The 24,064-nt window shown below is 39.5% G+C and overlaps 1 protein-coding gene across 1 annotated transcript; it reads left to right on the top strand.

The window, feature by feature from the left end:
• Positions 1 to 5,100: 5,100 nt before the first annotated feature.
• Positions 5,101 to 7,543, top strand: LOC134210246 (STAM-binding protein). The gene is made up of 4 exons (XM_062686290.1): positions 5,101 to 5,462; positions 5,547 to 6,597; positions 6,755 to 6,857; positions 6,974 to 7,543. Exons 2-4 carry the CDS (start codon positions 5,549 to 5,551, stop codon positions 7,031 to 7,033), a joined length of 1,212 nt encoding a protein of 403 aa, XP_062542274.1. The 5' UTR covers positions 5,101 to 5,462; positions 5,547 to 5,548; the 3' UTR covers positions 7,034 to 7,543.
• Positions 7,544 to 24,064: the final 16,521 nt, after the last annotated feature.

The raw sequence follows: 24,064 nt of genomic DNA, 5'->3' as shown, positions 1-24,064 counted from the left end.
CCTTAAAATGTCTTAAACACAAAAATATTATTTTTACTGATTTAGAATTTTACCAGAATTTTTATAACAACGGTACAAGTATTCTTGACCGATGCACTATCGTTTGCAACCATAAACGAGGTAGGGCTTTAGGACCCAATAGGGGTAGCGAAATGGATTGCATATTTTCGACACATATATTCTATGCGCCCACATGCATTGCATGAGTGTTCACACATACACATAAGTGCGCACACACCATGGGGGTCATAGTCATAGTTTCCATGTGTGAATTTGATTGCAATTACGCTTGTGCCGACGCACGATATGCATAATTCAAAATGCATGCGGATTTTTGCCATAAAGTACACTACCCGCCAAAAGTATGGAAGCGCAAAAATAAGTATTGCAACACCTGCTTCGAATATTGCAACACTCCGAAAAGTTTAGCATCACTCCGGAACTAACATATTCGTGAAGATTTATCGTTGGATCCTTTACATTTAGAATGGTGGAACCTTCTACAAAATTTATCACGGCGATAAGTGCATTGCGAAAGAGGACAATTTAGCTCTTTGGAGTGCCCTGGCCACCAGGTAGACCGCGGATTATCCGGATCCTGAACCACGTGTGAGGTCACCGCTTAATACATCTATTCATTCTAGCGACATGCCAAATGTTCATCATCTTTCGTAATCGCAATATGACAGAAAAATCAATGCTGATTGACGCTTGCTTGACCCTTGGCGTCCTCCCAGTGGTCCTCCGGGAGTTTCGGAACATCCGGTAAAGTGGTTAAATTTTGAAATTCGTCACAGAAAGCTGCGACTTTTTCAAAGCCGATTGTGGCAGAATTATCAGAGCAAAATCAATGCAAGCATCACTCATTAACCCCAGATGGCCTCCCAGTGGTCCTCCGCAAATTCCGGAACATCCGATGAAGTGGTCAATTTTTAAAATTCGCTCCAGGAAGCTGCGACTTTTTCTAAACGGTTTGAGGGAGCATTGCCAGAGAAAAATCAATGCAAGCATCACTAATTGATCCCAAGTGGCCTCGTATTGTTCCTCCGGAAGATACGGGACATCCGGTGAAGTGGCCAATTCTTGAATCTCGTCCTAAAAAGCTGCGACTTTTTCTAAGCCGATTGTGGTAAAATTGTAGGAATTCCTCCGGAAGTCCTTCTAAGAATTCTTGCGGAAGACTTTCCAGGAATATCTTCGGAATACCTTCCAGGAATTCCTTCGGAAGACCTCCTAGGAATTCCAGGAATTCCTTTGGAAGTTCCTCCAGGAATTCCTTCGGAAGTTCCTCCAGGAATTCCTTCGGAAGTTCCTCCAGGAATTCCTTCGGAAGTTCCTCCAGGAATTCCTTTGGAAGTTCCTCCAGGAATTCCTTCGGAAGTTCCCCCAGGAATTCCTTCGGAAGTTCCTCCAGGAATTCCTTCGGAAGTTCCTCCAGGAATTCCTTCGGAAGTTCCTCCAGGAATTCCTTCGGAAGTTCCTCCAGGAATTCCTTCGGAAGTTCCTCCAGGAATTCCTTCTGAAGTTCCTCCAGGAATTCCTTCGGAAGTTCCTCCAGGAACTCCTTCGGAAGTTCCTCCAGGAATTCCTTCGGAAGTTCCTCTAGGAATTCCTTCTTCAGGTGGTTCGGAAGCCTCTTTTCGAAAGGGTCGGAAGCACCCTTTTAAGTTGCTCGGAAACTTCCTTTAAAGGGGGTCCGAATTCTATCTTCGAGAAGCTTGGAAGCCTATTTTTAAAAGGCTCAGCATCGTCATTTCAAAAGGCTCGAAATTCCCCTTTCATTAGGCTCGAAAGCCTCCTTTCAAGAGACCCCCCTTAAGAGGGGCTACAAATTCTTTCAGCCAATCCCCACAAGTGGTTCGGAGGCCTATTTCCAAAATGGTCGGAAACCCGTTTCAAAGGCTCAGAAGCCCACTTTCAAGAGACTCGGAAACTCCAACTGGTTCGGTTCAAGTGGTTCGGAAACTTCCTTTCGGGCTTGGAATTCTTCCTTGGAGAAGCTCACAAGTGGTTCGGAGGCCAGTGGCGTAGCCACGGGGGTGGTTTTGGACATGAACCACCCCCCCCCCCAGAGACAAAATTTTTAGAAGAATTTTTTTTTCAAAACAAAAAGGGGCTCAGAAGCCCACTTTCAAGAGACTCGGAAACCCCCTTTCAAGTGGTTCGTAAACTTCCTTTCGAAGGGCTCCGAATTCTTCCTAGGAGAAGCTAGGAATCCTAAGGCTAAGCAACGTTATTTTAAGATGCTCAATGCCTCCTTTCAAGAGACTCGAAAACTGAATTTTTCTTTCAGTCAGCCCCCTTTGAAGTGATTCGGAAGCCTCTTTTTGGAAGCCCCCTTTCAAAACAGATAGGAAGCCCTCGTTCAAGAGGCTCTTTTTATAGAGGGTCACAATCCCCCTTTTTCCAGATGGTATGAAGCCCTCTTTCAAAAGACCCAGAAGTCCCCTGTAAAGAGGCTCGGAAGCCCACTATCAAGTAACTCAGAAACCCAATCAAGGGGCTCGGGTTTCTTTGTTCAAGAAGCTTGGAAGCCTATTTTCAAAAGGCTCAGCAACGGATGAAAACCACCTTTCGAAGGGGCTCGGAATTCTTCTTTCAGTCAGGCCCCTTTCAAGTGGCTCGAAAACCTCTTTATGACAGGGTCGGAAGCCTTCTTTCAAGAGGCTCAGAAGCTCACTTTCAAGGGCTCGGAAATCCCCTTTCAAGTGGTTCGAAAACTTTCTTTAGAGGTGCTTCCTTCGAGAAGCTTAGAAGCCTGCACTGAAAAGGCTCAGAAATGTCATTTCAAGATGCCCAAAGCCTCATTTCAAGAGGCTGGAAAGACCCTTTTTCATGAGGCTCGGAAGCCTCCTTTTAAGGGGCTTAGAATCCTCCATTCGATATGCTCGGAATCCTTTTAGCCAACCATCACGAGTGGCTCGGAAGCCGCTTCTCAAAGGGGTCGGAAGCCCAGTTTCAAGATGCTCATAAGCCCCCTTTCAAGTGTCTCGGAATTTTCCTTTCGAGTGGCTCGGAATTCTTCTTTCAAGAAGTCAACATTCAAACGGCTCAGCAACATCATTTCAAGATCCTCAAAGCCTCCTTTCAAAAGGCTCGAATGATCCCTTTCATGTGGCTTGGAAGCCTCCTTTAGAAAGCCTCGGAATCTCCCTTTTGAGGGGCTCGGAATTATTCTTTCAAAAGGCTAGGAAGCCTTTTCAATAGGTTCGAAAGCACTATGAGTTAATCTTATGAGTACGGTTATTAAAATAGGGGGTACCTCAATGAATACAAACACATGAAGGGGTACATCTCAAGTAAAAGGTTGAGAACCGCTGTTCTAGAGGACCATCCGAGGAGAACGACTGGTTGTTATATTGAATTAGCTCTGACATTTTTACAACAAGCGATTTTCAGAATGTTGCAGCTTTCTGAGTTGAATTACAGAAATTTACCACTTCTCCGGATATTCTAAAGCTCCTGGAGGATTACTAGGTGGCCACCAGGCGTCAATGGGAGATGCTCACATTGATTTAACTCTGGCATTACTATTACAGTCAAAGCTCTTGATGTTCTATGACTCGATATCGACTTATGGAGGCAAAATATGCCATATTGATAAAATATTCTGGGTAACTGTGATGGTCCCTTCAAACAGATTTTCAATGATTCTCTATTCCACGTCTCGATATTTAAACGAGTCTTCATTATCGACTCATTGAGGTTTGCCTGTACAAACGGTATAGGAAAAATCGCAGTTTTCTGGGATGCATTATAAAACCATTAAATATGACCACTTCACTGGATTATCCACTGGTCAATGAGTGGTGCTTGCATTGATTTTGCTCTCACAATGCTATCACAGACGTTTTAGAAAAACTCGCAGCTTGCTGGGACGTAATTTAAAAATTGACCACTTTACCGGATGTTCCGGATCTTCCGGAAGAACACTGGGAGACCACTTAAGGTCAATTAGTGATGCTTGCTCTGATTTTTCTCTGACAATGCTTCCACAAACCGTTTAGAAAAAATCACAGCTTTCTGGGACGAATTTAAATAATTGGCCACTTTACCGGATGTTCCGGATGTTCCGGATCTTCCGAAGGAATACTGGGAGACCACCTGGGGTCAATTAGTGATGCTTGGATTGATTTTTCTCTGACAATGCTTCCACCAACCGTTTAGAAAAAATCGCAGCGTTTTGGGACGAATTTAAATAATTGACCACTTTACCGAATATTCTGGATCTTCCGGAGGAATACTGGGAGACAACCTGGGTTCAATTAGTGATGCTTGCATTGATTTTTCTCTGAAAATGCTTCTACAAACCGTTTAGAAAAACTCGCAGCTTTCTGGGACGAATTTAAATAATTGACCACTTTACCGGATATTCTGGATCTTCCGGAGGAATACTGGGAGACCACCTGGGGTCAATTAGTGATGCTTTTATTGATTTTTCTCTCACAATGCCTCCACAAACCGTTTAGAAAAAATCGCAGCTTTCTGGGACGAATATTAATAATTGACCACTTTACCGGATGTTCCGGAACTCCCGGAGAATCAGTGGGAGGCTACCACTAACTGGTCAAGCAAACGTCAGTCAGCATTGATTTTCCTGTCATATTGCGATTACGAAAGATGATGAAAACCGCATCTCGCTGGAATGAATGCATTTATTAAATTGTGACTTCACACGTGTTCCAGAATCCGGAGCATCCGGATGTCCACCAGGTGGCCAAGGCACCCAGGGAGCTAAATTGACGTCCGGCCTAATGCACTTATCGTCGTAAACAATTTTGTTGAAGGTCCCATTATTCTAAGTGGAAAAGATCCGATGGGAATATGGGAGTTCTGAAGTGATGCTAAACTTTTTTGGGGGTGTTGCAATATTCAAAGTAGGTGTTGCAATACTTATTTTTGCGCTTCCATACTTTTGGCGGGTAGTGTATGTCGATTTTCCTGAGTGTTGGCTTCACCCAAATTTACCTGAGTTTTGAGTTGTTTGAACTTCATTTTACGTAGAAGGATTTAACCGTGCAATCGTGAGTGTCGGTCGATGTAGTCGATGTCGAACAAGTTTCATCCATTCTCGCGAGAATTCTCTCTCATTCATCACGCTTTCTTTGTTTTGTTCAGATGTTTCGCAAAACACTCATTGTTGGGTGGTATTTAACTGGGTGGTACAGCGAGAAAAGTGCATAAATGCAACGGGAAGCGACTGACAGATAAACTTGATTTTCCTTTTTCGTGGTTTCGTGCATGAATCACCCCAAAATCTGAATCGATCAAAACAGAAACTTTTTGCATCAATCAAATCAAAATTTCCCCTACTTTATAGGGGAAAGTTTAGTGGATAGTAGGTGCATAACAGTGCGAACAAAAAATCGAACCAGTTCTTTTAAATTATTTTTTGGAAGTTATTTTATAAGAACTGTTCATTGGTTGTTAAAGAAACGAATTTTGTTTTCCCCTTGAATCAGGTGAGTAGGTATTTGATTAGCTGGATGCCTTTTTAAGATCGAATGTAACTTGATTATTTAATACATGATCGATAATATTTTCAGAAATGTCACTACGAACAAATCTGATGAATGCTGAATCCTCCCAAATGGGAATTGTGGAACCACAGGAACGTCTGAAGCTACTAGCATCTATAAGCAACAGCGTGGAGGTTGACCCCAATGCCCCAATAATAAGATATTACAGATCCGGGTTAGAAATGGTTCGCATGGCCAATGTTTATCTTCAAGAGGGAAACATCGACGCAGCTTACATATTGTATATAAGATTCATCACCTTATTCGTTGAGAAACTTCTGACTCATCCCCAGTATAAGACTGTTTCCTCCGAAATCAAAATGCAAAACAAGAAAAAGCTGAAAGAAGTTCTCCCGATTGCTGAAAAGCTGAAGGTGAAACTAAAGGAAAAGTACACTAGAGAGTATCAGCAATTTTTGGAAGCCAAAAGTTTAGAGAAGGAACTCGAAGATAAGCGACAACGAGAAGCGAGAGAAAATGCTAAAGCGGCAGCTATAACCCCTTCCGTAAATAAACCGGAGCCAAGTGCTCCTGCTCTGCCGACATCCCTGCTAGTCGATCCTGATATGCTGGATCGTGTTCTCTATCCAAATGATTTCCCAACAGATCCAAATCGTTCGTCCGGCGTTGGTTTGCTGCTGCCGGATACAAAACCTTTTCCGAAACCAGCTTTTGATCGTACCCTCAAACCGTCGCCCACGTCAGTGCAGGCCGGAAGCCTGCGATCTGTGATAGTTCCCACGAACACGATGGCCAAATTCCTCGCGCTCGCGTCGAAAAACACGCTGAGCAATGTGGAAACTTGCGGAATCCTGGCAGGGCGATTGACCCAGAACAAGCTGCTGATTACGCACGTCATTGTCCCGAAGCAGCGCGGCACCTCGGACAGCTGCACGACGATGAACGAGGAGGACATCTTCAACTACCAGGATCAGCACAATCTGATTACGCTCGGGTGGATCCATACGCATCCCAGTCAAACGGCGTTCCTATCCTCGGTGGATTTGCACACGCACTGCTCTTACCAAATGATGCTGGAGGAAGCGATCGCCATCGTGTGCTCGCCCAAGTTTCAAGAGTGAGTGCATTTTGAACATTTTGAATTAGATTGTTTGTCCTTGACTATCTGCAGCCGAAACATTATTCAATACGTGTCCGTCATAAGCTCGAAGAGATTCGAATTGAAACAAAACAAGTGTAATTTGAATGTTAATGATATTTTTTTTCCTTTTCAGGACTGGCTTTTTCTGTCTAACACCTAACTATGGGCTGGATTACATTTCACAGTGTCGGTTAACGGGATTTCATCCGCATCCTGCGGATCCCCCTTTATTTATGGTAAGTGTTACAATTTACAATTACTACTAGTGAAAAGTCTAGCTGCGATTGTAACAAGCTTTATATTTTACTTCTCCCTTCCATAACTTTGTCTTAACGTGGATGGTCAACGACAGGAAGCCCCGCATATTCTGCTAGAGGACACGGTTAAAATTGAGGTCGTTGACCTGCGGTAGACCTAAAAGCCGTTGCAACAGAGGATATAACTTGAAGAATTTCACACAAAACATTCGCATACCTTTGTTAGATTACCAGTGTTCGATAGTGTATAATAGACTCTAAAAATCAAACGGATTGTGCATGAAACGCTTTATTTCCTTGAACGATTTTTTGCATTATAGTGAGAAGAAAAAAAACTGCATTATTTTCTGCATTGAGTTTAAATGGAAAGATTATATTTACAGACGAGAGTGTATTTATTGTAGAGTTAGAACGACGATAACTATGTAAAGAGTAGAAATTATAATTCCCTATTAGGTAATATAAACTCATATCGGCTTTTCGTTAGATAAAAAATAGATGTATAAAAAGATCAAAATTTCAAATTATTAAATGCTTTAAATAAAAGTGCACATTCTATACCGTTCTTGCAGAGATTTAGAAAAGAGTTTTCAATAGTGTGAATCTTTTTTTTATCCAGGCGAATTTTTGTCATGTTTTTTTAGTTTTGTTGCTCTATTTCTAAACGTTTTGCCTTTCTCGTACAACAAAGTTGTACCAGAAAGGCTTTCATTTCACTCCCAAAACGTACTTTTTATAGAGCGCTTGTAGACCCATAGTGTTATATACCATTCGATTCAGCTCGACAAACTGAGCAAATGTCTCTGTCCGTGTGTGTGTCCGTGTGTGTGTGTGTGCGTATGTGTGTGCACATTGAAACATTAGCCAATTTTTCTAGTACTAAACCTGAAATGATTTTGCTACAACAAGTTGCATTCGATGGGGAATGTTTTCTTCTTGTTCACTATTGAGTTTCATAATGATGGCACTTCTCAAAAAATAGTAAATATTCAAAGAGTTATGAGACATCATTATTTCGTAACAAATAAGCTATCGATTTTCTAGGTTATGCTCTCCCAAGACACAATTTATTCGAAACCGGCACACTGACAGCATAGAATACACAGCTTACACGGAAGAAAAAACTTCACAAAGAAACATAGAAACCCATTAATGAGTTAAAAAGTACCTATTTTAAGATTTCATGTATACACTGAAAATTCTCGTTTATTTTTTCAAAATGACCTAAGAAACATATTTTCATGAATGAATTTTAATATTGCGATCAACAGACCAATATCTGGGAGCTGCGGATAGAGTTAAAACGATTGTCAAAAAATCTCCATCGCAAGCTGTCAAAAAGTATCCATCGCATCGAGAGAGTTTGTGAGCATTCTGAGCGTAGCCGAGAGAGTACACGTGTAAATCAACTCATACTATTTATAGTTGATTTCTAACAAAACTCAGTTATTTGGTGTCATTTCAAACCTATCGAGGAATTTCGATAAGTGAACAGCATGATTTAATTTTACGATCGGAACAATAATTTATGCAATGCGCCAAATCGATGAAATCTTTGAAATTAATTTTTAAAAGATAAACATAATGATGATTCAATGTGAGAAAATCGTAACGTGTACATTGAACACTGAGAGTAAATTTGCGGGTTTCAAGCGAAATATCTTGAAAATTAGAATCGATCGAGTCCGCAGCTCCCAGACCAATATGATAGCTTTTGATTGCGGTACACAAATTAATTCATGAAAAAAAGGTGACATATGTTCTTTTTAAAAGTTAAGCGTCATTTCTGCCATTTCTTTCCCCTATGGGCCGATGTGAGCAGTGAGAAGTGAAAAGTGAGACGTGAGAAGTGCGAAGTGAGGAGTGAAAAGTAAGAAGTAAGAAATGAAAAATGAGAAATGAAAAATCACCAGATGATCCGAAATGAAAACAAAAATGTTTTTCCAAATTTAATCTAGACTATCCTTTAAAAAGAGCTGAAATTTTTTTTGCTAATATTTTCAAATGGATATAATAGAAAAACGACGCATCCCACAAAAAAGTGTTGTATGGGTGACCATCGCAAAATCAGTCAAAATTTCTAGTGAAAATATCAGAAACAATCCAAATTGAGCCCTACACTGAAAAAAATCAGTTTAAAAATTTTAAAGTCGATTTACGAAAAAATGCTCCTTTTTATTTAAATGAAATTTTGTCTCAAGATAGGTGATTATGTTCCCTACCAACCGTCCATACATCGCAAGCTGGGCACTCTTAAGGAAAAAAAGTTTTTCTAACAAAAACTTTTTCTTGTCGGAATTATTTTCAGTGTATTTTCATCTGAAACTAAACCAATGAAAGCCATCGTTATAGAACTCCAAGCAAATCTCGCTTAACTTTTCAAAAGGACCTAAGTAACATTTTTTTCATGAATTAATTTGAATAGCGCAATCAATAGAACAACATGAAAGCTATTGATTGCTGTAATAATTCTCGCTTAACTTTTCAAAAGGACCTAAGTAACATTTTTTCATGATTTAATTTGAGTACTGCAATCAAAAGCTTTCATGTTTTTCTGTTGATTGCGCTATTCAAATTAATTCATGAAAAAAATGTTACTTAGGACCTTTTGAAAAGTTAAGCGAGAATTCATGAAAAAAATGTTACTTAGGACCTTTTGAAAAGTTAAGCGAGAAATCTATTTTTATGATACATTGTCTAATTTAGTCACTAAATATAGTTTGTTTTTAAATTAAGAGTAATGTTAAAAAGGGGTTTATATCTTCAAAAAAATATTATATTCCATTATTAGCTTCTTTAGTTGCGACCAGTTACGACCAAAACATTGTACTCTGCCTGTTTGTACAGGAATAATTAATATGAGTATATATGTATACATATGTTAAATCCACCCCTTAAAGACACTGAAAAAATCAATTCCGTCAAGAAAAAGTTTTTGTTAGAAAAACTTTTTTCCCTTAAAAGTGCCCGGCTTGCGATGTATGGACGGTTGGTAGGGAATATAATCACCTATCTTGAGACAAAATTTCTTCCAAATCAAAAAGAGCGTTTTTTTGCAAATTGACTTTTATTTTTTTAAATTGATTTTTTAGTGTAGGGTTCTATTTAGAGTTTTTCAAAAGTTTTATTAGAAAGTTTGAATGATTTTGCGACAGTCACCCATACAACACTTTTTTGTAGGAAGCGTCGTTTATCGATTATATCCATTTGAAAAAATCAGTAAAAACAAGTTTGACCCTTTTCAAAAGATAGTCTGCATCAGATTTGGAAAACCTAAGTATGCACTTTTCTTTTTACAGCACCTTTTAAGTATTGACCAATAAATTGACAAAAAGTCAACTTAACAATAAGAACACTTGCAAGTTCACAAAAAGTCCTATTTGGCTTCATGCATTTCTATTACATTTCTCCCATAACTTGTCAAAAGGACCTAAGTAACATTTTTGCCTTTCTCGTACAACAAAGTTGTACCAGAAAGGCTTTCATTTCACTCCCAAAACGTACTTTTTATAGAGCGCTTGTAGACCCATAGTGTTATATACCATTCGATTCAGCTCGACAAACTGAGCAAATGTCTGTCTGTCCGTGTGTGTGTCCGTGTGTGCGTATGTGTGTGCACATTGAAACATTAGCCAATTTTTCTAGTACTAAACCTGAAATGATTTTGCTACAACAAGTTGCATTCGATGGGGAATGTTTTCTTCTTGTTCACTATTGAGTTTCATAATGATGGCACTTCTCAAAAAATAGTAAATATTCAAAGAGTTATGAGACATCATTATTTCGTAACAAATAAGCTATCGATTTTCTAGGTTATGCTCTCCCAAGACACAATTTATTCGAAACCGGCACACTGACAGCATAGAATACACAGCTTACACGGAAGAAAAAACTTCACAAAGAAACATAGAAACCCATTAATGAGTTAAAAAGTACCTATTTTAAGATTTCATGTATACACTGAAAATTCTCGTTTATTTTTTCAAAATGACCTAAGAAACATATTTTCATGAATGAATTTTAATATTGCGATCAACAGACCAATATGATAGCTTTTGATTGCGGTACACAAATTAATTCATGAAAAAAGGTGACATATGTTCTTTTAAAAGTTAAGCGTCATTTCTGCCATTTCTTTCCCTGCCATGTGAGCAGTGAGAAGTGAAAAGTGAGACGTGAGAAGTGCGAAGTGAGGAGTGAAAAGTAAGAAGTAAGAAAGGAAAAATGAGAAATGAAAAATCACCAGATGATCCGAAATGAAAACAAAATGTTTTTCCAAATTTAATCTAGACTATCCTTTAAAAAGAGCTGAAATTTTTTTGCTAATATTTTCAAATGGATATAATAGAAAAACGACGCATCCCACAAAAAGTGTTGTATGGGTGACCATCGCAAAATCAGTCAAAATTTCTAGTGAAAATATCAGAAACAATCCAAATTGAGCCCTACACTGAAAAAATCAGTTTAAAAATTTTAAAGTCGATTTGCGAAAAATGCTCTTTTTATTTAAATGAAATTTTGTCTCAAGATAGGTGATTATGTTCCTACCAACCGTCCATACATCGCAAGCTGGGCACTCTTAAGGAAAAAAGTTTTTCTAACAAAAACTTTTTCTTGTCGGAATTATTTTCAGTGTATTTTCATCTGAAACTAAACCAATGAAAGCCATCGTTATAGAACTCCAAGCAAATCTCGCTTAACTTTTCAAAAGGACCTAAGTAACATTTTTTTCATGAATTAATTTGAATAGCGCAATCAATAGAACAACATGAAAGCTATTGATTGCTGTAATAATTCATGAAAAAAATGTTACTTAGGACCTTTTGAAAAGTTAAGCGAGAAATCTATTTTTATGATACATTGTCTAATTTAGTCACTAAATATAGTTTGTTTTTAAATTAAGAGTAATGTTAAAAGGGTTTATATCTTCAAAAAATATTATATTCCATTATTAGCTTCTTTAGTTGCGACCAGTTACGACCAAAACATTGTACTCTGCCTGACTGTACAGGAATAATTAATATGAGTATATATGTATACATATGTTAAATCCACCCCTTAAAGACACTGAAAAATCAATTCCGTCAAGAAAAGTTTTTGTTAGAAAAACTTTTTCCCTTAAAAGTGCCCGGCTTGCGATGTATGGACGGTTGGTAGGGAATATAATCACCTATCTTGAGACAAAATTTCTTCCAAATCAAAAAGAGCGTTTTTTGCAAATTGACTTTTATTTTTTTAAATTGATTTTTTAGTGTAGGTTCTATTTAGAGTTTTTCAAAAGTTTTATTAGAAAGTTTGAATGATTTTGCGACAGTCACCCATACAACACTTTTTTGTAGGAAGCGTCGTTTATCGATTATATCCATTTGAAAAAATCAGTAAAAACAAGTTTGACCCTTTTCAAAAGATAGTCTGCATCAGATTTGGAAAACCTAAGTATGCACTTTTCTTTTACAGCACCTTTTAAGTATTGACCAATAAATTGACAAAAGTCAACTTAACAATAAGAACACTTGCAAGTTCACAAAAGTCCTATTTGGCTTCATGCATTTCTATTACATTTCTCCCTTAACTTGTCAAAAGGACCTAAGTAACATTTTTTCATGAATTGTTAACTTTTCAAAAGGACCTAAGTAACATTTTTTCATGAATTAATTTGAATACTGCAATCAATAGTTTTCATGTTGTTCTGTTGATTGCAGTACTCAAATTAATTCATTAAAAAAATGTTACTTAGGCCCTTTTGAAAAGTTATGCGAGATTTATAGTACAGCAAAAAGCCATCTAGTAGAAAATCTAGATGGATTATTCCATTGCTGACAAACGTTCATTTCGAACCAAACACCGCAAGTTGCTGGTTGATTTTTTTGTCATATACTCTGTCTCGCTCAAACCAACAGCGAATAATCTAACGACTACTTTCACGAACACTTTAAATAAGGACCAGCCACTTTAACCGACCGTGTCCATTTAGCAAGTATGGTGTTGAATATAATCTGTAGATTAAAAAAACAGTTTAATAGAGTAAAAAACAGTTTAATAAAGTAAAACAAATTAAGTGTGTAGCATTTCCACATTCAATGAATAAATTTCGCACCGTGTATACTGACAGCATTAAAGTTTGTGTTGCTTCTTTCGTGCTTTATTGATGATGCTAACCTCTCAAGCAAAGCTTTCCAAAGCTTCAAATGTGGAACACGAAAACTAACACACGCGCTATAGAGACCGAAGCCGATGACTTTATCCGCTCACATCAACACAGTTGTAAAAATTTCATCGTTGGAAATAAAAAACGCATTCGTACATGCTTTCTCGTGCGCTCGTTACGTTTGCTGCCATTTTTTTCCTGCTTTGGAAGGAAAGAAGAGGCGTGTCATTGAGGCTAACTGCTTATTGGGTTGGGTGGTTTGGGTGGAATGATGGTGTAGTTTGGGCATTTGGGTGACATAACGTTCGTTTTCATACACCTCATTATTTCCATATTATGCGGCTTTTTTCCATTGATATTTATGTGAATTGTGTTGTTAATTTTCACAAATGTACTTGTACAATTATTACACAAAGGCATGCAAAATCAATGTATGACATACAACTAGTTTTATTGAACTTTAATATTACATTGGTGAAAAAACACAACGTGTGAATCGGTCCTAAAACAATTGTAGACGCGCTGTCTGGACAGTTAATCCATATTGTATTTTATAATGTATTTTTTAAAACGTGCCGCTGTGCTAATTATTGTACTATTTACCCACGATCGCATATTTGTAACATATGCATTTTTTCCTTTCTCGTACAACAAAGTTGTACCGAAAGGCTATATGATTGCTCCAAAAAAACTTTTGATAGAAGGCCCGGAGACCCATAGTGTTATATACCGATCTACTCAGCTCGACAACCTGAGGTGACGTCTGTTTTTTTTTGTATGTATGTGTATGTGTACAAATTTTGTAGACACACGTTTTAGAACTTAGAATTATCCGATTTACTCGCAACAAGTTGCATTCGACAGGAATTGTTTGCTATTGAAAATGGGCCCGATCATTGCTTTTCGGAATTATTGAAAATCATTGTTTTTTCCCACAGGTCCCCTTGGAAAAAAAATCAAAAAACAATTGTTTTGAATGGTGGCAAGGCAAAAATATTAAAAATGATCGAAAAATGAGATCTATTCCCCTAAAGAGCTTTTTTGACCTTTTAAAGTGATTTTTTCAATATATTTTATAATGCACGAGAAAGGCATCATCACTGCTAGGTGGATTAATCTGGGTTTTTGTAGATACAAGTGAAAGATGAACATTCAAATTGTAATGGCTGATGAAATAAATTCTGTTCCAAACACGTAAGTAAGTATGTTTTTAGTCATTTTTTGCACAAGAAATGGGATACATATTCAGTGAATCCACCTTTATCCAGATATGAACCATATTAACTCCCTCGTTCGCCAGGCTGATGGAGTCTGCTCATATCACCCTCATAAACTAGATTAAGTGGAAAGTTAGATCAATTTGGCCGCTTCACATCACGTGACTCAAATGCGGAACTGTAGACCAATCTTTGTTTGTTCCCTTATCATCCAATCTAATCTAATTGAGTATGGTCGTATAAATTTAAAGCTTAGAGAGATACTTATACCGTTTACCGTAGGGAAGCTGAAGCTAGGGAGTGCCTAATTGTCAATTTAAATACGCAATAAAATTCATACTCAAATTCAAATTTAATCCGAAAAGCAATCAAATCAAAATTCAGTCGTCTAAGACGAGTTAAGTAACCTTTATTTAATTCCACCAATTATTTCGATATCTTTGCAGATACGTACCAAGTCGAGTCAAGTACGAGACACTGGAGACGACCACACTGTTGTGGTCGAAATATATCTGCAAATTCCACTAAAAAGAGCTTAAAATAATTTTTCCCAAAATTCAGTTCCAATAATTTGAACGAAGTAAGATCTATTACTAGAAAATTTAAAAATATGGAAGTCCCGGGTGATGATGGTATTTTCAACATACTTATTAAAAAAAACTTTCTGAGAGCTCTTTATTCTTTTTGGTCAATTCATTTAATAAATGTTCTCAATTGGCATACTTCCCAGATAAATGGAAAAATGCCAAAGTTGTTCCAATTTTGAAGTCGGACAAAAATCCAGCTGAGGCTTCTAGTTATCGCCCAATCAGTTTGATTTCTTCAAAAAGCAAACTGTTTTAAAATATTATTTTAAATAGAATGATGGTTCAAATATTATTAATACCATTCTGTTTTTGCTGATGAGCAATTTTGGTTTTACTACATTTTTACTTCTGACTAGGGTATCAAAAATCTTTGTTTATTTATTTATTTATTGACAAGGGCCTTTCCGCCAAAGGGTGAAGCATTCGTGTCATTTGTAGTAGATTTCAAAAAATAGATGAATATATTCGAAAATTCCGAAGAAAATTTAATTGTTGGCTCCGTTGTTTTTAATGCATTTCAATATTCATCTCTTCCTTCAATGTATTGGGATTTCTGTTCCAATGGAATTAAAATGCAACAGTAGTTTAATTAACGAAACTTGGAATATATTTACTAATATGGAAAACAGTGTTTACACAGCGAGGCACATTTGAATTTGAAAATGGCGTCTTCTTGCGCAAAGGCGCGAACACTTTCCTGCTGACGTTTCCTGTGTTGCCACTGCTGATGTGCTTGCAGGGATGCACACGCAAACCACACATATGAAGGGGTGGCACAACTGTTGCAACTCCAACACTCCTCCTCAAGGTTTGCTGTGACAACCTGCAAGGATAAAAATAAATATTCTAAATAGATTAAACTTTAATCTAAAATCATATTCAGTCTATAGACTGTGGATATATCCACTCATTCTAATGAATATTTTTAGGGTAAGCTTTCCGATGCTTAATCTGCGTTTAATCCTTTGGAATGCTTATTCCCTTTTTAATATATGCGAGGCTTCTTTTTTGACAGACGTTTGTTGTTCCAAGAAAGAAATAAAAACAACAATCAAGCGGGATGAAATGTAAAAGATCAGATGCAAAAAGCGAGTTACTTTGAAGAGGAATTGTAATTAAGTACGAGGGTAATTTCGGCATGACTTTTAGCATAACGGACTAGTTTTAACTTGCGTACCTGCTTGCAAGTTTGCTTGGGTGTCATATGGGAAAACTGATTGTGATTTGTGAGATGGCCAAGCGACGAAAAAAATTCTCTAGCCGGAATATCCCGACAAAATCCGCACAAAATATGCGTCTAGTTTTTACAGATATGCCGTCTTTTTCGGCTTGAGAAAACTTATGGTTTCCCTTGCGGATTGCTTCGTCGTTTCGGTGGCACTCTGGAACAACTCTTAATAATGAATATTTTCGGATTCTTACCGCTGACTGTGCATGATTCGAGCCGGAGTGAACTGGCGTAGGTAGATAATCCGCTGGAAAAATCTTAAGAAATGTGGCTTCGCTTCGACTTACCTTGCTGAACGACGAAAAAATAATAAATATTTTTCTCAAGTCTCAAGAGTAACAATGCGATCTTGTTAAGCATTCAAAAGTTTATTTTTCAGAAAATCATTGCAATGCTTAAAAAGCAAGCTAAGGTAAATTTAATAAAAATGCCAGTAACAAATAAAATTTGAAAAAGCTTCAGAAAGAATAAACAGTAAGCTAACTAGCTTTTTTCATTTTATCCGTGATGGGTGCTGCGGATAGAGCCGCTTTTCTGCGCTCAAGCGAGTAGAGGGATATTTTGAAATCACTCCCATAAACAAAATTATTTTGCAGTTACTTGACTGTCAAACATTTCCCGCTCTTCGAATTTCTCTTTCCACGCTGCATGAGGGCGCACAAATGCGCTAGACTCTACATGACTTAACAATTGTTTACATACATTCATGCTCCAATCAGCTTCTGAAACTCAAGAAATTTCGTAACGAGTGCTTTTTAGTTGCATTCCTACTAATTTTCCACTCGAAATATAATGTGAGAATATTTGTTACAAAGAATACAAAACTCAAACAAAGTTTATTTTTATTTTTTCTCCAAATAATAACAATACTTGTCAATATTAAATCAGAAACGAACATAACCACAATCTTCAATGTTTGGCTCCGGCACAATAGAAATTTTTGGCTTCAGTTTGACAACCAAATCGATTCTATCCGCACCACCCAGGCCACAACTTGTAGACAATCCCATCAGCTCTGAGAGCTTCTTCTGCTTAACTGTACCAAGAGGCTTAGTCAAAATATCTGCAGCCATATCTTCAGTCGGGCAATACTTTAACTTAAGCACTCTATCTTGGCACAACTCTCGAACATAATTCTCCCGCGTCTCAATATGCTTCGAACGTCGGACGTGCCTCCTGAGCCGACGTTCTGATACCTGATACCTGATAGGTAACGAACGACTCGCTTCGCTGCTACCCAATCCGCCTCGGTAGGCGCACTCACCTTTCGCCCAAGTATCGATGCACTCACAGCTACATCCGGCCGAGCACAGACCGCTACATACAACAGTGTACCAACTATATTGTGAAACTTATTTTGATCCAACAAAGCACTACTTTTGTCATCCTCCTTCACGTATCCCGTTCCCATGGAAGTTTTCGACCCTTTGGCATCGCGAAGTCCTAACTTTTCAACCACTCGATCAATATATCCTTCTACCGATACATTATACCTGCATGCTTCTTTGCGAATTTCCATGCCGAGAAAATAACTTAGGTAGCTGAGATCAGTCATATCGAAATGCTTCTTAAGTTGTTCATACACCATGCCAATTTGCTTTTCGTCCACACAACCGACAAGAATGTCATCAACATACACATATTTCCCATTAACTTTCTTCGTGTACAAACAGTTATCCGCTTTGCTCTGCCTAAATCCCAAACTTTTCAAAACATCATCCAGTCGCTTGTTCCTGCATCTTGCGGACTGTTTTAGCCCGTAAATACTCCTCCTCAAGCGACACACCAAGTTTTGTTTGCCTTTGATCACATGTCCGGGCGGCTGCACAATGTACAACTCCTCATCAAGTTGGCCATATAAGTAGGCGGACAAACCTTGCGCTACTAAACGTGCTTTGTGTTTCGTTACCTGACCATCTGCGTTTCGTTTCAACTTGAAGACCCAGCGGCAACCAACAGGCTTTCGTCCAGCAGGTATAGGGTCAGCAATGTTGAGGAGAAAATTCGACCCATGCATTGTTACCTGGGTCCATGCTATGCTAGCTAATCGGAAAATCTCCTCTGAGCTTAGCGGTTCATACATCACTGTTAAAGCAACAAGGGGGTGTCCGCAAGGCAGAGTGCTTTCTCCTTTGTTGTGGTCACTGGTGGTGGATGAGCTTCTAGACAGCTTAGAGAGAAGAGGCTTCGAAGTGGTTGGATATGCTGATGACGTTGTCATTATTGTACGAGGCAAATTCGAAAGTGTTATCGTGGAAAGAATGCAATCTGCCCTAAATCACACTTTTTCCTGGTGTCAAAAGTATCAACTAGGCATAAATCCTACAAAAACTTCCATTATCCCTTTCACCAAACGGAGAAAGGTACAACTGAAACCCCTTTTCTTGAATCAAACACAATTAGTTTATTCAAGTGAAGTAAAATATCTAGGTGTCATACTCGACGCAAAGCTTAATTGGAACTCTCATCTCCAATCAGTTGTGCAGAAAGGTCTCAATACACTTTGGGTTTGTTCAAAACCCTTGGTAAAAGATGGGGCCTAAAACCAAGTATGATCATGTGGATATATAAAACCATTGTCCGTCCCAGGACAACTTACGCTTCCCTTGTCTGGTGGCCTAAAACTAATGAGGCTGCTGCAAGGGCTAAGCTCAACAAAATCCAACGCACCGCTTGCATTGCCATCACTGGTGCAGTTCGTAGTACACCCACTTTGGCCCTAGACGCAATGCTCCACCTGCCCCGGTTAGATCAATTCATAAAGCTGGAAGCGGAAAAAAGTGCTCTAAGGTTAAAGAGAACAAAAACACTGCTGTCGGGAGACCTTACGGGTCACCTCAGCATATTAAATGAATTTGCCATAAATCCCGCAATAGGAATTTGTAGTGACTGGATGGAAACGGTAGTCAATTATGACTTACCTTACGATGTGTTCATTCCTTCCCGCCAGGAGTGGGAAGGAGGTGGACCAACGTTCCAACAGGCTCTATAAATTTCTTCACAGATGGTTCGAAAATGAATAATCTGACAGGATCCGGAATCTATGGCCCTACAACAAAAATTTCTGTCCACTTAGGACAGTGGCCCACAGTATTTCAGGCGGAAATATATGCAATATTAGAATGCGTGTTATTATGCCTGAGGAGAAAGTATAGATTTGCAAAAATATGTATTTTCTCTGACAGCCAAGCGGCACTTAAGTCGCTTATTAACTACACTTGTAACTCAAAGCTAGTGTGGGAATGCATTCTGGCTTTGAAAAACTTATCCATACGCAATCGAGTCTACCTATATTGGATCCCAGGACATACGGTTCTAGAGGGAAACGAGATTGCTGATGAGCTAGCCAGGAATGGATCTAATGAAAGGTCCATTGGCCCTGAGCCCTTCTGCGGGATCTCAGACTGCTCTGTAAAAATGGAACTGAACAAATATATGGTCAGTCAAATCACATCAAACTGGAATGCACTTCCCCATACGAGCCAATCCAAAAGGCTCGTAACGATTAACCCCAAGAAAACCCAACAACTATTAGGTCTCAACAAAAGGGATCTCAACATCTACACCGGTCTAATAACTGGACACTGCCCCTGCAGATACCATCTACAAAAGATCGGAGCAATCCAAACCTCAAATTGCCGCTTCTGTGACGAGGAGAGAGAAACATCAGAACACATCCTCTGCTATTGCAGTGCACTCACTCAACGTAGGTTCAAAGTTCTCAGCAAGCCCTTTTTAGGGCCTGCTGACATATGGATCTTATCCCCCAAGGACGTGGTTGGCTTCATAAAGCTGTGTACTGTAACTCAGGATCTCTATTAATCAATAGATGGTCTTGAGTTCAGTCGATACCAAGGTATCTCAGTGACAAACATGTTACTGAGATAACTTGCGTATTTCACAGCAAAAGGGTATATCACAATAGTCCTAAAATCTGGACGCAGTGATCTTCACCCGACAAACGAGGAAAAAAAATATATATATTAAGTTTCTAAGACACTTATAAACAGAAAATCAAAACTTTGTCTCAAGAACCAATGTTTGATTTATAAACAAATGTTTAGACCAGCCATATTGTATACTGTGCCAATATGGACTAGTGGCTGCAATACCAGAAAGACGGCACTTCAGAGGATTCAAAATAAAATTTTGAAAATGATTTTGAAGTTGCCTCCGTAGTATAGTACCAGTGGATTCAGGGAGATTAGAGCTGGTTTGGGAGGTCGTGATGTTGTCTATATGCAGGCCATTTATAGCTTCATTCGTTCTTCTGACATCAAAATCTAATAATTTGTTTTTTTTCTTCTTCAAGTTATTTTTTTTTTGTCTCTGTCTTTCTGTTCCATAGATCCCCATAGCTCTGGTCATCCGGAAGATGCTCCAAGTCGAACCATTCCTCGAGCAGGACGACACGCCACATCGTCCCTGACGCCAAATTCCCGGATGAGAAGCTGAAATTTCCTGATCCCAAATCCAAAGGCACGTCCATCCTTGAACATTGTAAACTAACCTCGAGACACCACGAGGAAGCACTTCAACTTTCGCTCGAAAGCGTGTTCGTACGTAAACCGGGTGTATATCACAAAGAACCATGTCTCCGTAAAGTGTTATACACGCCTGAGCCTACCAAATAAACAAGGTTAGCTTAGCTCAAGGATCCTGTACACCTCCGGTGGTGCAAAGGGCCGACTTGAAAGATCTCCATCCTGAGCGTTGCCCGGCTAACGCTTTAACCTGTTGCTTAAGTTAGATTTCGGTCGACTTCTTTTATTTCTTTATTGAGGCTTCACCGCAATGAGCCTCTGCTGCGATGTCCCGCTGGGTTCCAGTCTAATGCTTGTTTACAGATTTCGTTTCCGCCCCTACGTAGAGTGTGGCCGACCCAGCCCACTTCCGATCCCGAATTTCTGTTGCTATCGGCCTCTGGTGTCAACGACGATGGAGCTCGTTGTTTGAGATCCAGTTGTGAGACCACCAGGCCCGAATTATATACCGCAGGCATCTGTTAATGAACACCTGCAGCCGTTGAGTGTTCTCCACTGGTCGCTCCATGGTTATAGGCTGCCATAACAGCCCGCGGTTTGGTTCACGGTCAATCGTATCTACCAGAATCTCGTCGATTACGATGAGGAACAGTAACGGTGATAGAATACATCCTTGCCTCACTCCAGCTACGACCCGGATAGGGTCGGACAAGACCCCATTATGCAGCACTCTAAGACTTTGGCTCATCTGGTTTATTATCGCTTCGCTCTATAGCGGCTTTGGCTTCTCTTCGCTCCTCTATCTTCCTCCAGGTCTCATCGGTGATCCATTGTTTTTTCTGGGTGCACAGTTCGCCCACATTGTTCTCGCTGGTGGCGATGAAGGCATTCTTGATGGCGGTCCATTGGTCTTCCACGCTGCCACCTTCCGGAATATCTTCAGCACACGTCTCCAGTTCTTCAACGAAAGACCGTTTCACCGTGGCATCTTCTCGAACAAATTAATGTTTGGGGAACAGTAGGATGTTGACCCAAGGTTCCCTATCCACCGGGAAGGGGCTGCCATCTTAGGTATAGCTTCCGAGGAATAGCTTTTCATACTCAGCCGCTGGATGCCAGAACAGGCGCTGTTGGAGCCGCACCTCCTTGGTGAACAGACGCTCGATCAGTCGGGTCAAATTTGTTTAAAGTCCCACCCAACACCAGGACTAGGCTAGTGCGCTTTGAGCGGCACACGGTCGCTTTGATAGGGCCTGCTTGGGGACATATGCAGTTTTTTATAGAAGTTCAACAGAGCCCAATGTCGAACCCCACCACATCCTAGACAGACCCCACAGGACGCACCCCTCACTCTAGCTGATGTCGGAAGGACAACAGTGCCCAACATCCTTTTAGAAATTCTTTAAAAAAACGTCAAAAGCCAATTCCAGCGCTTAAAGAGGGAAATAAAATTTCATTAACAAATGGCGAAAAGGCTAAAAAAAACTTGCTCAGCAGTTTTAGAATGCCCATAGAAAAATTAAAAAAATGAAAGCCCAGGGTGATGATGGTACTTTCTACAAACTTATCAAAAATCTTTCTGATGGTATTTTCTAAATACTTATCAAAAAACTTCCTTATCGTTTTTGGTCAATTTATTTAATAAATGTTTTTAATTGACATACTTCCCAGTTAAATGAAAAAAAAAACGTCAAAGTTGTTCCAATTTTGAAGCCGGACAAAAATCCTGCTGAGGCTTCTAGTTATCGCCCAATCAGTTTGCTTTCTTTAATAAGCAAACTGTTTGAAAACGGAACGATTGGTTCGACGAAGAATGCATACAGATTCTGGAGGAGAAGGACGCAGCGCGGGCGGTCGCGCTGCAGCAAGGTACCCGACAGAACGTGGAACGTTGTAGACGGAAGCGGAGACAGCAGACCCGCCTTTTTCAGGAGAAGAAACGCCGCCTGTGCCATTCTCAAGAAACACGCAAGTTCTATCAGAAGCTCAACGCATCCCGCAAAGGCTTCGTGCCGCGAGCCGAAATGTGCCGGGATAAGGATGGGAGCATCTTGACGGACGAACGTGTGGTGATCGAAAGGTGGAAGCAGCACTACGAGGAACATTTGAATGACGCTGAGAGTACAGGAAGTGAAGGTCAAGGCAGCGGAAGATATGACTACGTCAGTTCAACGGACGATGGAAGCCAATCAGCCCCCACCTTGAGGGAAGTTAAGGATGCCATCCAACAGCTAAAGACCAATAAAGCAGCTGGTAAGGATGGTATCGGAGCTGAACTCATCAAGATGGGCCCGGAAAAGCTATCCACTTGCTTGCACAAATTGATAGTCAGAATCTGGGAAACTTAACAGCTACCGGAGGATGGGAAGGAAGGGGTTATATGCCCCATCTACAAGAAAGGCGACAAGCTGGAGTGTGCGAACTTTCGAGCGATCACCATCCTTAATGTCGCCTACAAAGTGATATCCCAAATCATCTTCCGTCGTCTGTCACCATTAGTGAATGAGGTCGTGGGAAGTTATGAAGCCGGCTTCGTTGACGGTCGCTCGACAACGGACCAGATCTTTACTGTACGGCAAATCCTTCAAAAAATGCCATGATTACCAGGTCCCAACGCACCATTTGTTCGTTGATTTCAAGGCGGCATACGACAGTATAGACCGCGTAGAGCTATGGAAAATTATGGACGAGAACAGCTTCCCTGGGAAGCTTACCATACTGATCACAGCAACGGTGGATGGTGTGCAAAACTGTGTGAAGATTTCGAACGAACACTCCAGTTCGTTCGAATCGCGCCGGGAACTAAGACAAGGTGATGGACTGCCTGTTGTTCAACAGTACGCTAGAAGGTATCATGCGGAGAGCCGGGGTACGATTTTCAACAGATCCAGTCAATTTATTTGTTTCGCGGATGGACATGGACATTGTCGGCCGAACATTTGCAAAGGTAGACTAAATAAATGAATAAATTAATGTTTGAAAAGATTATTTTAAATAAAATGATGGTTCTTATTAATGATAATTCTATTTTCGCTGATGAGCAATTTGGTTTTCGCCATGGGCATTCAACCACTCATCAGTTATTAAGAGTTACGAAATTAATTCGACTCAACAAATCTAAAGGATATTCGACTGGAGTTGCTCTTTTTGATATAGAGAAAATATTTGACAGTATTTGGCATGAAGTTTTGATTGTAAAATTGATGAATTTTAATTTTCCTCTGTACATTATTAAACTGATCCAAAATTATTTATCAGATCGCTCACTGCAGGTAAACTATCAGAATTCTAAATCTGATAGATTACCTGTAAGAGCTGGTGAAGGCATTCAAGCCAAATGTAACAAATATATTAAGTGTCTATATCCACTTATAAACAGAAAATCAAAACTTTGCCTTAAGAACAAACTTTTGATTTACAAACAAATTTTTAGACCAGCCATGTTGTATGCTGTGCCAACATAGATTAGTTGCTGCAATACCAGAAAGAAGGCACTTCAGAGGATTCAAAATAAAATTTTGA

Source organism: Armigeres subalbatus, chromosome 1, assembly GCF_024139115.2.
Source record: "Armigeres subalbatus isolate Guangzhou_Male chromosome 1, GZ_Asu_2, whole genome shotgun sequence".
In the NCBI taxonomy this organism is placed as follows: domain Eukaryota; kingdom Metazoa; phylum Arthropoda; class Insecta; order Diptera; family Culicidae; genus Armigeres; species Armigeres subalbatus.
The sequence above is the reverse complement of the archived record's forward strand: the minus strand, read 5'-3'. Positions and strand labels throughout refer to the sequence as shown.